The 15877-nt window shown below is 39.7% G+C and overlaps 2 protein-coding genes across 2 annotated transcripts; one reads left to right on the top strand and one right to left on the bottom strand.

Moving 5' to 3' along the window:
- The first annotated feature begins 2018 nt into the window (after nt 1-2018).
- Nucleotides 2019-3413, top strand: LOC146963210 (nuclear factor 7, brain-like). The gene has a single exon (XM_085767689.1). It carries the CDS (start codon nt 2019-2021, stop codon nt 3411-3413), a length of 1395 nt encoding a protein of 464 aa, XP_085623815.1.
- A 6814-nt stretch (nt 3414-10227) lies between these two features.
- Nucleotides 10228-11485, bottom strand: LOC146963211 (uncharacterized). Its single transcript, XM_085767944.1, has 2 exons — nt 10546-11485; nt 10228-10241 (listed from the first exon to the last, which is right to left on the bottom strand). Exons 1-2 carry the CDS (start codon nt 11378-11380, stop codon nt 10228-10230), a joined length of 849 nt encoding a protein of 282 aa, XP_085624070.1. The 5' UTR covers nt 11381-11485.
- Nucleotides 11486-15877: the final 4392 nt, after the last annotated feature.

Genomic DNA, 15877 nt, shown 5'->3' on the forward strand with positions numbered 1-15877 from the left:
TTACGAAGACAGTTGGTATCCATTTGCAACCGTCATATGGACATGCACTGCTACGCCGAGACCCCCTGTAACTCAGAGAAGCCACAGATAACTCTGAAACTTCTCTCGACATGAGGGTGAGTAGATAATGAGTGCAATTTGAATTTTGGGTGAACTATTCTTTTAATAATGCATCTCTGACCTACACTGTTAACCCTTTCATTAGACTATTTAAACCTGCATGAAATATTATTTTAACACTTTTAACACATTTTATGGGTAGCTGAGTTACACAATAATCTTCAGGCCTGCTTTGTAATCAATTGAAGGATTATTTTTTTAGAAGGACTTCAGAACAGTGACCAATAAAAGCGAATTCAGCCTGACACCACAGTGAGTGAGTTGTGTGTTTTTCAGGAGACAAGTTGTTTTTTGTTTTTTTTCAATGAGTGTGTATTGGAGCCACAGTGGTGTTGCACCTAATGTCACTTTGGCTTAATTCACTTTTCACCATCCCCAACCTACGCCCATTAGAAATAACATAAAATAAAATAAAACAAAAATACAGTTCTGACTGTCGGTTGTAGAAGCTGTGTGTTCGCCACCAGTTATATTTTTAGTGGAACATTTAATCAGATTTTAAATCACACAGCTGCCTGTTGAGTTTCAGCAGACTGATGTGAGGGTGCCATCTTGTGGTGAAGATGAGCAGCTGCGTTATGAAACACATGCTGCTGATAGATCGGTGCAGTAACAAGGACATTGTCAGGACAGCACACTGAGGACACTCTGGTTTCCAAGTGCAGGGAGTTGTGTGCGTCTTAACAAGCAGCATACTTTGACGATATTTGGTTGTTTGAATTCTTGTAGTAATTGTCTCCTTTGTTATTTGTTCTACTGTATAGACCACATTCAACTCTCATCTGCCTAAGCCTGAATGGATGAACTGTACTGCTGTTACCATGACCCACTGTTATAAAGCAGCTTTGATTTATCTTGTGTCTACTTACTACAACTACTTGTCTACTTACTCAGTGACCTGTCTCTGCAGGACGAGTGGGATGGTTATAGGTTCAAAGGTGAGTCTCAACTCAACCACACAGCTTAAGTGCAAGGCCCAAACTCTAAGGGCTTCTCACAAAGAAAAAAAAAAAACTAATTTACTCAAGTCCTGCGAGTTTGAAGTCCTGATAGGAACTATTTCTTCTGACTTTTCTGATTCATGTGTTTACAAAGCGAAACTAAACTGAGCTAATGTAACATCATCCTGCTTAAGTTTCAGTTTGACACAGCTCAGCCCCCTCACATGACTCACATGACTCAAAAACCAGGAAAGAGTTTGTTCCTCCTCAGTCCCAGAGACGCAGACTGAAGAAGAGACGATCAGATTCAGCTTCAAACCAAACTAACAATTTCCTGTGAGTGAGTCCAGCTACAACACTGCTGCTTCAACCTGCTGCCACTCCACACACTGAAGGTGAGTTTGACTAAAACCTGGACTCAGAGTCACAGTAAACTTCAGTCAAGTCAGTAGAGGAGGGAGAGGAGCCATGACTGACTCTACTTCCTGTTTGCTGTGTTTTCAGCTTCACCTAAGATATTTTCAATTAAAATGTTGTTTATCAATGTGGTTCTTTTTGTTGTGTCATTGGTGTTACTTTGATTTGCACTATAATAAAATGTTTTTATGGATAAAAACAGTTTAATGAGTATAATTTATAGATTTTAAGATGCTGACTCATGCTGGCTTTGAGCTAGCTTGGACACCATTTTGTGTAATTAGCCTGTTATAGATATTTGTCATTGGTGTTACTGTGTGGTAACACCAATGACAGAAAACTAAATACGTATGATAGATTTTTTTTTTTTAAAGGAAAAAAAAGAAAAATATTCTAGTTGTCCATTATAGTTGGTAACATGGTCAGCATGCTAATACGGTAAATAGTTCCCATTAAATTAAATTTGTGAAATCTGAATTAAAAATTTTAACTTATTTGACTCTGAAAATCACCATATTTTGATAATGACCCACAGACTCAATGGCTTCCCAACCAGAGGCGGATCTCTGCTGTCCGGTCTGTACGGAGGTCTTCAGAGATCCTGTTATTCTGTCCTGCAGCCACAGCTTCTGTAAAGACTGTCTGAAGAGATGGTGGGAGGAGAAACAAGATCAACTGTGTCCATTTTGTAAGACAAGATCTTCAATTGATGATCCACCCTGCAACCTGGCATTGAAGAACCTGTGTGAGAGCTTCATACAGCAGCGAAAGAGATCTTCAGAGGCTCTCTGCAGTCTGCACTCTGAGAAACTTAAAATCTTCTGTCTGGACCATCAGCAGCCAGCGTGTCTCATCTGCAGAGATTCAGACAAACACACCAACCACAGATTCAAACCCATTGATGAAGCTGCTTCACAACTCAAGAAGGAACTTGAGGAAACTCTGGAGCCCTTAAAGAAGAAGTTAAAGGGTTTTGAAGAAGTTCAAGTGAAGTTTGATCAAACAGCAGAACACATTAAGGTCCAGGCCCGACACACAGAGAGGCAGATTAAGGAGCAGTTTAAGAAGCTTCACCAGTTTCTAGAAGAGGAAGAGGAGGCCAGGATGGCTGCACTGAGGGAGGAAGAGGAGCAGAAGAGTCAGAGGATGAAGGAGAAGATGAAGGCTCTGAGCAGAGAGATAGCAGCTCTTTCACACACAGTCAGAGCCACAGAGGACGAGCTGAGAGCTGAAGACGTCTCATTCCTGCTCAACTACAAGGCTGCAGTGGAAAGAGTCCAGCAGCGCCCCCTGCTGGAGGATCCACAGCTGGACTCAGGAGCTCTGATAGACCAGGCCAAACACCTGGGCAACCTGACCTTCAACATCTGGAACAAGATGAAGGACATGGTCTCCTACAGTCCTGTGGTTCTGGACCCAAACACTGCAGATCCAAGACTCATCCCGTCTGATGATCTGACCAGTGTGAGAGTAGGAGACAAACAGCAGCTTCCTGACAATCCAGAGAGGATTGATGATTTCTACCCTGTCCTGGGCTCTGAGGGTTTTAACTCAGGGACTCACACCTGGGATGTCGAGTTTGGAGACAGTACATGGTGGGGACTGGGTGTGGTGAGAGAGTCTGTGCAGAGGAAGGGAAACAACCTATGGTCTGGATTGTGGGGAATACAGTTTTATGGAGGTGAATACTCAGCACATTCACCATCAACTCAATGGATTGATCTCCCAGAGCAGAAGAAGTTCCAGAGGATCAGAGTGAATCTGGACTTGAACAGAGGAAAACTGTCGTTCTCTGATGCTGATACTAACACACACATACACACCTTCAAACACACTTTCACTGAGAAGATGTTTCCGTACGTAGCCATTGGTGATGAGCTCCCACTGAAGCTGTTACCAGTGAAGGTGTCAGTGACAGTGGAGAAGAGCAGTTAGTGATAAAGAAGATGATCATATTCATAATGTTGTTTATTTCTGTCATGTTCGTGTTCGAAGGATGAGGCCGTGTTGATAGCAAGTAACTTAGTTTAATGTCTCACGTTCTCAACAACTTACATGTGGCTTCATGCAGTCTTGCTCTACCTCGTTATATGGTACGGTAAGCTGACTACTAACCAGTACTGCCGCCTAGCGGTCAAACATGTAATAACATCTAATCATAACATCCCCCCTTTTCTAAGGTAAAATGCATTAACATGAATCATCACATTAGCTGTGTCAGTTATTTTAACCATTTCTCATTCAGCATAACTCTGCAACACATAAGCAGTATAAACAGTTTATCAGATTGCATAACTCATATCTAAGCCACTACTAGACCATTTAGAACACATTCACAACATCAATCAATATACATTTTGTTCAACATCTTTAACATGCATATTGAATTTTCTTTGTTTATAAGTTCAGTCTATCAGGCTTTCTGATTTCTCTTGTGGACCTTCTTAACTCAGGTTCGCTTGGAGTAGGTGTGTGAGAGTCAGTGTTACAGTCCATAGCGGGTGTGGGAGTTACCTGAGATTCACCACAGGTTACACTGAGCTCTCCAACAGTCCCTTGAGGAGTCTTTAGCAGACTGCGACGATTGCGTCTGAGGATTTGTCCATCATCAGTTTTCACCGTGTACGATCGTGGAGCAACTTCTTGCAGGACAGTTGCTTTTGTACTCCATCCATCAGCATCCTCAATCCTGACTGTGTTGTTGGTAGTCAGTGGAGGGAGATGCTTGGTTGTTCTGTCATAGAATGACTTTTGCATCATTTTCTGTTGTCGTAGCTTATGTTCAATCTTTGAGTGATTCTTTTGCTTTAATTTGTCGTTTTGATGACTCGGCAAAGTTGTTCTTAGCTTCCTCTTCATCAGCAGTTCAGCTGGTGACAGGCCGCACTGAAGAGGTGATGCTCTGTAGCTCAATAAAGCCAGATACGGATCCGAGTCACTGTCAGCTGCTTTCTTTAGGAGTTGCTTGAGAATGTGAACTCCTTTTTCAGCTTGCCCGTTTGACTGTGCATAGTGTGGGCTTGACGTCACATGCTTGAAATCATATTGCACTGCAAACTTCTGCCATTCTTTGCTACTGAAGCAGGGGCCATTGTCGCTCACCACGATGTGTGGGATGCCATGCCTGGCGAAGATAGATTTAGCATGTGTTATGACACAAGTTGACGTTGAGCTTGCTAGTAGCGCCATCTCAGGGAAGTTTGAGTAGTAATCCATTACCACTAAATAGTCTTTACCTCTGAGATGAAACAAGTCCATTCCTACTTTGTGCCATGGTGCTGTTGGCACCTCAGCTACCACCATAGGCTCTTTGCTCTGCTTGTTCCTGTGTTTCTGGCATGTTTCACATTTACTTACAAGTGTTTCAATGTCTTTGTTCAGTCCGGGCCAGAAAACCGTGTCTCTCGCCCTCCTTTTGCACTTTTCGATGCCGAGATGGCCTTCATGTATCCTGTGCAACATGTCCATTCTCAAAGCCCGTGGAATAACAATCCTGCCCTTTTTCAACAGCAGACCATCCACAGTACTAAGCTCACCTCTGACATGGTAAAATTGTGGACATGAACCAGCTGGCCATCCCTCATCCATGTTCTTCATGACATGCTGTAGCTCAGCATCCTTTGCTGTAGCCTCCGCTATTTGTCTTGACTTTGTGTCCGACACAGGCAGTGTAGCCGACACCATGTTCACGTGACACTGTATGTCTTCGTCTGTTGCACTCACACTGTCGCCTGTAGTTGCTCTGGATAGGGCATCAGCAAGGACTAGGTGTTTACCTGGAGTATATATCCGTTGATACACTCTTTCCACAAGCCCCAGTTCTTCACAGGCTCTGTCACCAAGAAGTGATTCCCGTCCCTCATTCACAACAAAGAAGGATAGGTGGTGCACTTTTCCTTTAACTGTGACACTCAACCTGCATGTGCCCAAACATTTGATTGGCCGCCCATTGTAGTCTTTCAGTCCAGATTCTTTTCTTTTTATTTGTGGCTTATTTTTCATTGCCTTCACATCACACATGCTTATGAGATTTGCTTTCGCACCACTGTCCAATCTCATGGTGACTACAGTCCCATTTATCATTAGAGGAGCTATCCACTTATCTTCTGTAGTGACATCATTTACATTGTCTGGCTTATTTATTTGTTCACTTTCACAATTCACCATTCCAACAAAGAACGTGTCACTTAGATCAGGCTCGTCTATTAAGTTTACAGTTTTTTCTTTCTTCCCCTCTTTCCATTTGGAGAAGCATTGTTTAGCAAAATGATTCTTGCCTTGGCAACTGGAGCATTGCTTACCAAACGCTGGACACTGTCTAGGCTTGTGCTGTGAGCCGCAGCGCTTGCAGTTTATCATCACGTCCTCCTGCTGTGCAGGCCGGGTCTGTGTGCGCCGTCTCCGCTGATACGACACTGCTCCAACCGCTGCCGCGCTGTCGCTCTGCGCCGAGGCGACTGCAGACATCTCGCTGAACGTCCTCACGTGCCTTTGGGACAGCTCACTGGCCTGGCAGATCTTAATGGCTCCTGCCAGCGTCAGCTCCATCTCCCGTAGTAGCCTCTCTCTGACCTTTTTATCCTCCACGCCGTAGACGATCTGGTCCCGGACCATGGAGTCACTCAGCGTTCCGAAGTTGCAGGACTGCGCCTTTAGCCGCAAGTCCGTCAGGAAGCTATCAAATGGCTCATGCTGCCGCTGTGTACGAGACCGAAACACGTACCTCTCGTACGTCTCGTTCTTCTTCGGAGAACAGTGAGCATCAAACTTGCTAAGCACTACATCCAACTTTTCATTATCTTCAGGACTGTCAAACACGAACGTGTTAAATACTTCTATGGCCTGTGGCCCTGCTATTGTTAGCAGCAGCGCTACCTTTCTTGCCTCCGGCTTTGCCTCGAGTCCCGTAGCAGCAACATAAAGGTGAAACTGCTGTTTGAAGGTGCGCCAGTTCTCGTCGACATTCCCCGTCAGTTTCCAACTTTCCGGTGGTTTTAAATCCATGTCGCCCATTCGAGTTTACTCCTGGTACCATGTCATGTTCGTGTTCGAAGGATGAGGCCGTGTTGATAGCAAGTAACTTAGTTTAATGTCTCACGTTCTCAACAACTTACATGTGGCTTCATGCAGTCTTGCTCTACTCTCTTATATGGTACGGTAAGCTGACTACTAACCAGTACTGCCGCCTAGCGGTCAAACATGTAATAACATCTAATCATAACAATTTCTTAAAGGGAAAAGTCAGTGAATTGAACCTATTAAACTGCATCTGTTATTACACTTTTCCTTTTTTACTACTTTTCATGTGTAAAATCTTTTCAAAGTTATGTTTGTTAATGACTTGAGCACCAGTTAACTGATGGCGATGGTGATAAAAAAGCTTTATTGTCAGTTCTGCTCAAAATGATAAAATGTCAAACACAAGAAGTGATTATTGTTTAATTACATAATATGAAAAGTTTGTCTCTGTTCATACAAAACGATTAAAATGTATCAATGTGTCGGGTAATCAAAAAAGGTGAATGTACTGCTCCTGTTTTTCATCAACATAATAAAATATTGTCTTGAGTTGGATTCATAATCTATGTGGTATATTGATGTGTTGATGAAAAGAAGGGATCACCGCCGACACGTCTTCACTTGTGTTCAAAAAGAAGTTTATTAACAAGTAGAAGAACAGTGTACAAAAATGCCGAATCCTGAAGCATCCCTGGTGCCAAAGTGGGATCTTCTTCCCTAAGGCTCAAAACCATGATCTTATATACTTTCTAACTCCAAAACTCCACCTTATATCTTATCTTATATCTTATCTATATCTTATCATGACAGGCATTACGTGTTCTATAAATGTTTAACATACACAGTTCATGTCTGTCGTTTATGGACATGAGACAGGATCCAACCTATAGAGTTTACGACCTTATGCAAGGCTCTCACGGGAAAAATGTGAAAAACAGGACACACATAAAAAGAAGAACATAATACATGATGTTAAAGCTAAAAGTTCAGGTAAATAATACACTACATATTCCCCCCTTCGAGGCTCGTAGAGTCTCGACACAAAAAAGATATCATACACTTTAATGATTATCATAATGAAACTAACAGATACTTAAATATATATATATTGCTAACAACAAAACAATAATTAGCAATAAAACAATTTGTGGAGTGTGAGAGCGAAAACCTGCCAGGCAGCCAATCTTTCTTAAAATTTCCATCAAACAATCAAGACAGGAAATTCTCTCACGGTCCCTCTGCCTTAGGCAACCACTTTTTAGTACTCCATACCAATCAAAAATAAAAAATTCTTAAAGCTTATATGACATAACACAAGTAGATACATATGAAGACCTCAGACAAATAAAATCAAACAATATCCAATTTCAGGCTGGTCAACCCATCGGATCCTCCATTGGACCTATCCCTGCCTAACATTACTCTTCCTAAACGTCAAAAAGAAAAGAAAACATCTGAGGTTTCAATATATCCACTTACTTGCAAAAACATATCATGGACAATAGCAAACTTACATACATGAAAACATGAAAACATAAAATCACATTATCAAGACACTGCAGCTCCTTCGCAGCGTCCGGTTCCCATTGTAGACTTCATTAGTTCACATTCAGTCCATTCTTCACTGTCCATAATCAGATACATCTTTTCAGGAACTCAGGGTCCCTGAAGAATCACTCTTATGGTTGTCTTCTTCCAATATCATTCTAAGAGGACAGAAAACACACAGCAGTATCTTTTGCGACAAACAACAAATACAAATTAAAACATCAAACGCATAAACACATCACACTTAAATCCCTATAGTTACAAAATCTTTTTTTTTTTCTTTTAATTTTATCCACAGACTCTCATCCATTATCTAAGAATGTTCAATCTAGAAGCCCTCATATATTACTTCTCTAGACAAAAACTTGGCAAAAACCTTGCACATTTTTTGACAAAACTTGGTTAACTTGACAAGTGACTGAGCATCCACCTGGTTATAACCCAATCAATCTATTTAAACAAATAAAATTCATACTATAACCTCCCCCCTTGCAACATGGGCCAACCCATGTGCTTCTTGAATCGTCAGACCTAAAAGGTCAGTGAGCACTATTATCAATCCTTCATGATTCTCCAAAGACCAATAGAATCTTAAGTGTCACCTCGGTCTATCCATAACTATTTCTTTATTTCAAGAACAGCTTCCTGTTTGTAATTGTCTCAATTATCTAAGGTAACCACACAACTTCATATTGTGTAAATTAAGCTCTTTGGATATACTGTATGTTACTGCAATAAGTATAGTAAGCTTGCTAAATTTCTCATTTTTACTTGTATTATTTAATTATACGTTTTGCACTGGAACTTCAAAAGGCAGCAGCCTCACACATTGGCTCAAATTGGGCCGTTGACCTGAGTGAGTAGTGGATCCCACACTTACGCTGGATACACACAATTTTCTTAACATGTCATGTTCTGTCCTATTTCATTTTAGTATGAGAAAGCCAGTTTTGTGGATAATTGAGTGAGACTTGTAGGATTTTTTTTTTCCCAACAGTAAACCAACTAATCAACATTCACCAACACAATGAGTTTAAACATACTAGAAAGATTTGTTATGCAGGCCTACGCTTCATTTTATTACACTATGGCAATAACAATAATTCTTAACTGTATAAAGGAAAAGATGGAGAATGAAAACAACAACCGTTTAGACTTCAAATTTCTGCTCATACTACATGTTACTGCCAAAGCAGTGCAATTTTACTTTCTTTACTTTAGCATCTGATGCATGTCAGTTTGGTCAATAAATGCTAAACTACAACTTATGAATTCTATGAGGTTTCATTACTATCAACAGAAATCAAAACAATATGTTGGAACTATTTATTTATTTGTAGTATTTAGTGCTCTTTAGTTTAGTATTTTGTTTAGTGAGTATTTAGTTTTGGTTATTCTTAATCAATTTATTTGATTTCATTATGATTAAATTTCTATTAGTATTCTAGTTTATTATTTGTTTACTTTAGGTGTTTCTTGGTTATTATATGTGTTTTGTTTCATTTGGACACGGTAGGAGGGCACCTGAAGTTATATAGGTAAGCTATCGGTAAGGGACCAGCATGCACCTGAGTGGGCAAATGGTTTTTTACCGGAGCGGGAGAGGCACCGGAATTTTCTTTGTTCTTTGTTTGCTCGCTTTTTGGTTAAATAAACCACGCTTTTTGTTGAAATTGGACATTTGTTTGGACATTATGTTTTTCCCATCCGCGTACACAACTTATGGTGCAACAGTGGTCCTTTGATTAGTATAATTTGAAGTTTGATTTGATACTTTTATTTGTTTGACAATCGGCTACTACACAATATAACACGAGTGTTGAGAAGTGGCTGTTCAACACTGCAACATTTACCTCATTCAGACAAGTATAAGTCAAAATATGTCCTTATCCTGATGTTGATATTTTACCCTGCACTTCCTAAATGTTTACATCTTGTTTTAATAATATGCCAGCCAATGCAGTGGACAGTTGAGACGTAGAAGGAGAACAAATTAACTGGTTTCAACGCTAGTGTCATCACAGAACACAAAGCATCTCTTCCCAAAAGTACAGATAGGTGTATGCTCCTGATACCAGTATAGGTATTGTAGTTTTTTGTTTTTTGTAACAGAGCTCAATTAATTTTGTAAGAGGTACCAACTGACACCTCCCTTTCGGATTTTCTGGGCAGTCCTAGAATCCTAGCTGCGGACCCCTGAGAGGGTTCAACAGTCCTCGGAATGTCATTGGCTGAGCTCTAAAGCCTCTTGGGATTCCTTTGAAATTCCCTCTGAAATTTCCTCCTCCTGGTTTGTTACACTCACGAGCAAAATGACCAACCAGTCCACAGATATAACACACTTCAGGGACTTGTTGAAAATTTGGATTGAAATGACCTCTTCTTCTCCCTACATTTCCTCGACCTCTTCCTCTCCATGCCTGCTGCTGCAGACCAAAGGTCGGCTGTGCATTATAAGCTACAGGAACCATTGATAAAGGCTGTGATGCCTGACACTGACACTGATTTGGCTGTGGTGGTGGCTGTGGCTGTTGCTGTGGCATGGACTGATTTGTCTCAGGCTGGTTCTGCATAACTACTTGCTTCTCCTCCTTCTTATTATCCACCAATTGAATTTGATTGAGCTTTCTGAGGATCTCCTGATCTTGCTCCCTCTGTTCATGCTCTTTCTTTCTATACAGCTCTACTTGGTGTGCTATGTGATCTGTATAAACACTCTTTGTCATGCTTCCTAGGCCAACCACTTCTGCTAACTTGCTCCTCACTGACGGGGACAACCCCTTCTGAATCTTAGCTCGCAAGATTGATTGTTCCATCTGACTGTCCTCTGGATCATTCCCTGTAACATTTCTCCATACCTGATGGGCTCTCGAGACATAAGATCTCGGATTTTCTTCTTGTCCTAATGATTCAACATGAATATTATCAGGGTGTACATTTGTTGGAAATGTATCTCTTAACGCTCTATACAGTCGACCTCTATTTGCTGCAAACAGCTCTGAATCATTCACAGTAGATCCCACATATCGATTATATCCAGCTTTCTGTAAAATCTCTTCCATGGCTGGAACCCCAATAATGTTTACCAGAAGTCTCTTAAAGTCTCCCATGGTAGGCTTCGTTCCCAACATAATCTCTTCCAACTTTAAAATCCAAGGATGTGCTCCATCTTGAAGAATGGGTAATTTCTCAAATAAATCTTGCATAACTGTATCATCCCAAGATTTATACACCAGATTCTGTCCTCTGATAACCACTGGACAGATCTTATCAGACTTATCTTCCTTCCTTGGTGATTTTTGGGAGGCTTTTTTCAATAACTTTTTCTTTTGCATTTGCAAGTCCTGTAATTGTTCCTGTAACAATCTCCGGCCTTTTGGTGTGGTGTATTGGTCCAAATATTTAAGGCATTGATCTATGCTTTTATCAATCCTACTTAAAGTTTGTCGTCTCTCTTCTTCTTCCCTAGAAAGAGGTTTTTTCTTGGCATGCCTTCTTGAAAATGAAGGATTCTCATTATCCATCTTTGACCCTCCTTTTCAAGCAACTGGAGAATGTCAAGCTCTATTTGTCTCTTTTTATATTTTTCATCTCTTTTATTTATTTTTTATTGTTTATTATTTTATTTTATTTTTTCGATCACCTTATATATGGACACCAGCAACTTTATTGTTTAAATGATATCTTTATTGAGTGTTTCTTCTAATGACCATGGATAGTCAATTTCAGAGCAATTCTTATACCCTTTCTTTAACACCTCTTTGATACCTATAATTTAGGATTTTTCTTCTACACTAGTTCAACAACAATAACTACTTTTGGATTTTTTACATCTATTTTATCAATGTCATGGCTCCCATTTATTCTTGTGCTTAACTTTACGTAACTTAACTAATTAAATATTATTTAGTTTATTTTTATTGATTAATTCATTTATAACCTCTGTATTGCCAAGGTCAACAAAAGAAAGATGAAACAAATAACTTCAAAGGAATTCAAAGTCTTATCAGATCTATCAAATTACAAAAGCTCAACATCAGTTAGCCTTGATTAATCAGTCAGTTGCCAAGTCTTCCTTCTAAATAACTACAACATACTGTACAATTTTGGGTTTTATGTATGTGAGCAAATGAATGCACTCTGTTAATCCATACTACTAATAAAATTAAATGTACAACCAAATGTACACACTTTCATTTAAAAGCAACTAGTATTACAAAGAGTTTGTGGATAAAATCACACTGGCCTTGATCACTGGATCCAGATGCATGCACTGTCGTCCGCAAGCCTCAATCCTTGTGATGCAAGCCAGCTGTCCTCTGTCCTCCTCTAGACACACCTCTTAGGCTCTGGTCTCCTCCTTGAACTCTCGCTCCATGAAAGGAAGACAAACAAATAGTTCAGTGTTTTATAAAATCACTAGATGCACATTCCTACTGCAAACTTTTCCTTTCTTTCAAAAATTCTGTATTATAACTGGAACGTTATAATTTTATAAAAACATTCTCACTTTAAAGGTGATAGCTACAAGTTTAATTCCTCCTGGCCAGTAGCTCTCGCTCCAACCTTCCATTGTACTGGTCGCCAGTTACAGCAGTCGACACATGACATCAACGTTCTAATGCTGTTGCCACAGAGATCATTCCATGCCGACGTTGCCAACATAACCAGATGTAAATATATATATATTTCGGACCCGCCAAAACGTATTAAACAATTATTTATATACTATTTTTTAAAATTCAGTAAAATTAATACTTTTATTCTGCACCCCCCTAGACATTCTGTGAATGCATTATTTTTGAAAGATGTATCCTTTGGATAAAAAAGTTAATCAGGCTTTATCAAAAAATTCTCCACTACATAAAAAAGTCCTTCTTCCAGGGCTCATATGTTTCTTACAGATTTATTTTCCAAAGTCCTCTAAACAGAGGCTTATCTCTACCAAAAAGTCCCCATAGAGAGCTCATATATTCTATCAAACGTCCTTTAAAAGTTCATTTATTTTAGACAAAATATCTTATCTCATAAATTCCTATTAATGTATATATTATCATTATTACTACTATTACTATTACTATTATTATATCTCCTGTTTCTCAAGTTATATTACCTCTTATGCCTTATTCAACATAGAGTCTATCACATTAGCCACATACACAACAAAATCAACAAACACAAAACATAATAGACAACAAACACAAAACACTCAAATGTACCGGTAAGTGATCACATATTTCTCTTGCTTAATAACTGCAGTTTCTTTCTACTTTTTAACTTCTTTTTAACTAGAAAACTATTTCAATTTCCCTATATTTTATCTCTCTCTTTAATTGTCCCACTTTTAACTTTATTCTACTTTTTAAATACCCCCTTTAACTTTCTTCTTTACCCCAAAATATCCCTTTATTCAAATTTTACCCCCCTTTTACCAGATATCCTAATTAACCCTCTTTAACCAAATGTCCAAATTCACCCTCTGTTACCAAGTATTCAAATTTACCCTCTATTCAAATGTACCCTCTTTAATCCCTTTATTTTAGTTAACCCTCTTTAACCCCAGTTCCTTTAAACCCACTAAAAACAATTCTTAACTTATATTATTACCCATTACTTAATCCCCCTTTTTACCCCTTTTCTTTACCCACATACCCATTTTACCCCAAATGTCCTATTTTACTTTTACCCCAAATTCCCTATTTTACTTTTACCCCAAATCCCTATTTCCCTTTTACCCCAAATTCCCTATTTTACTTTTACCCCAAATCCCTATTTCCCTTTTACCCCAAATTCCCTATTTCCCCCTTTTTGCGTTGCCCGTAACGCAAACAAAAACCAAAAAACCCCCAAATTTAGGTAAATTTAGAACGATAACCTTCTTCTAATCATCAGAACAACAATCACCCACACAAAGATCTTTAACGGTGTGACCCAACAGCAAACAGACAGCAGCTCCCACGAGCAAACCAGCGCACACTTATGTGAAAAACTCACCCTTAGTAGAAGCCGGCTGTTGCGGGAGTCGGCCCAGTGGAGCTGCCAGCCAACGCTGAGAGGCCACAAACACGCCCAAGTTCGTGACGCCAAAATTGTGGTATATTGATGTGTTGCTGAAAAGAAGGGATCACCGCCGACACGTCTTCACTTGTGTTCAAAAAGAAGTTTATTAACAAGTAGAAGAACAGTGTACAAAAATGCCGAATCCTGAAGCATCCCTGGTGCCAAAGTGGGATCTTCTTCCCTAAGGCTCAAAACCATGATCTTATATACTTTCTAACTCCAAAACTCCACCTTATATCTTATCTTATATCTTATCTATATCTTATCATGACAGGCATTACGTGTTCTATAAATGTTTAACATACACAGTTCATGTCTGTCGTTTATGGACATGAGACAGGATCCAACCTATAGAGTTTACGACCTTATGCAAGGCTCTCACGGGAAAAATGTGAAAAACAGGACACACATAAAAAGAAGAACATAATACATGATGTTAAAGCTAAAAGTTCAGGTAAATAATACACTACATCTACTTTGTCTTTAATGTCTCCTGCATTGACCACCCCCACCCCCAAGTAAATACAAAAACAAAGATCACAGGTTCCCATTCTTTTTAATTAGCAGCAGAGGTGGAGTAAGTGTTAAGATGATGTACTAACAACACACTGTGTACAAGAACTCTGAACAGGTACAAGTACATCATTAGGAAAGTATTGGCTGATCAATCAGGTCAGTTCTGAAGCAGCATTTTACTGTTGTGGTTTAACAACTTCAACTTCGTACAAGGCTTCAACTCATGATTACTTCTTGGATTCTGGATCAATTGTTGACTATTTCATAGATAAATGGGTAAAAACATGAATCATTGGGTGTTTTCACAGTGTGGTATTGGTATTGATGTACAAAAGTTCAGAAAATAGTGAAACACCAAGGTACCAGAACTTCATTTCAGTGTAAAATGATTCAAACACAAAGAAAAAGCAACAAATTGAAGCTGGAGCTGTGAAAAATGAATAAAACCATGATATAAATGAACAACTTAGGTTCCAGTTACAAAAACTAAACTGTATGTGCCTTCTTTGTATTTTCTCATTTCTAAGCAAGCAAACTTCCATTTTCAGCCAAATTGGAACAAGGTATTCCGGATGCCCGTCTCCCCAGCAATGTTTCCTAGCTCCTTCTGGAGGATCTCAAGGTGTTCCCAGACCAGATTATACATATAATTCTTCCAACAAGCTCTAGGTCTAACCCGAGGTCTCCTCCCAGGGCTGATTCCCATCAGCTGCCCCAACCACCTCGGCTCTACCCAATGCTCTGCTGCATGTCTTATCCCTCTGCGCCCAGACACCCCAGAGAAGGAAACTAATTTCGACCAACTGCAGATTCAACCTATTCAAACTCAGATTTTTGGTCACCAGATCAAAGACCAAAGATTGAGTTGTAAATCAAAAGCTTTACCTTCCAGCTCAACTCCATCTTTGAGTAGCATGTCTCTGCAGACCTGGAGCTTGCAGCTTCAGGACATTCAGGCCTGTCTGAGGACCATAGATCTTGGACCTTAGTTTCTGGTGGCACCGATAACGGTACACTACCCCTCATTCTACCATTGTTGTTAGATGGCACCAGAAACCAGGGTCCTATAGAGCTGTGGTTCTACTGTGGTCCGGTACAACCCCCATTTCCCTGTTGATGCCGACCCCATCCACCTGCCAATCCCTCCTGATGCATTTGTCAGATAAATGTTGTGGAGTAGTTTCAATGCAAGTTCCTCAAACCTTAGCTGGAATGAATGTAGTTTGATTGGTATTTAGTACAAATTTAGTTCCTTT

Source organism: Trachurus japonicus, chromosome 22 (assembly GCF_045865225.1).
Source record: "Trachurus japonicus isolate A0001 chromosome 22, Traja_1.0".
In the NCBI taxonomy this organism is placed as follows: Eukaryota; Metazoa; Chordata; class Actinopteri; order Carangiformes; family Carangidae; genus Trachurus; species Trachurus japonicus.

What these genes read in the sequence shown, in the direction of transcription:
- LOC146963210 (XM_085767689.1), top strand. Translation starts at nt 2,019, where the DNA reads ATGGCTTCCCAACCAGAGGCGGATCTCTGCTGTCCGGTCTGTACGGAG.
- LOC146963211 (XM_085767944.1), bottom strand. Translation starts at nt 11,380, where the DNA reads ATGCAAAAGAAAAAGTTATTGAAAAAAGCCTCCCAAAAATCACCAAGG.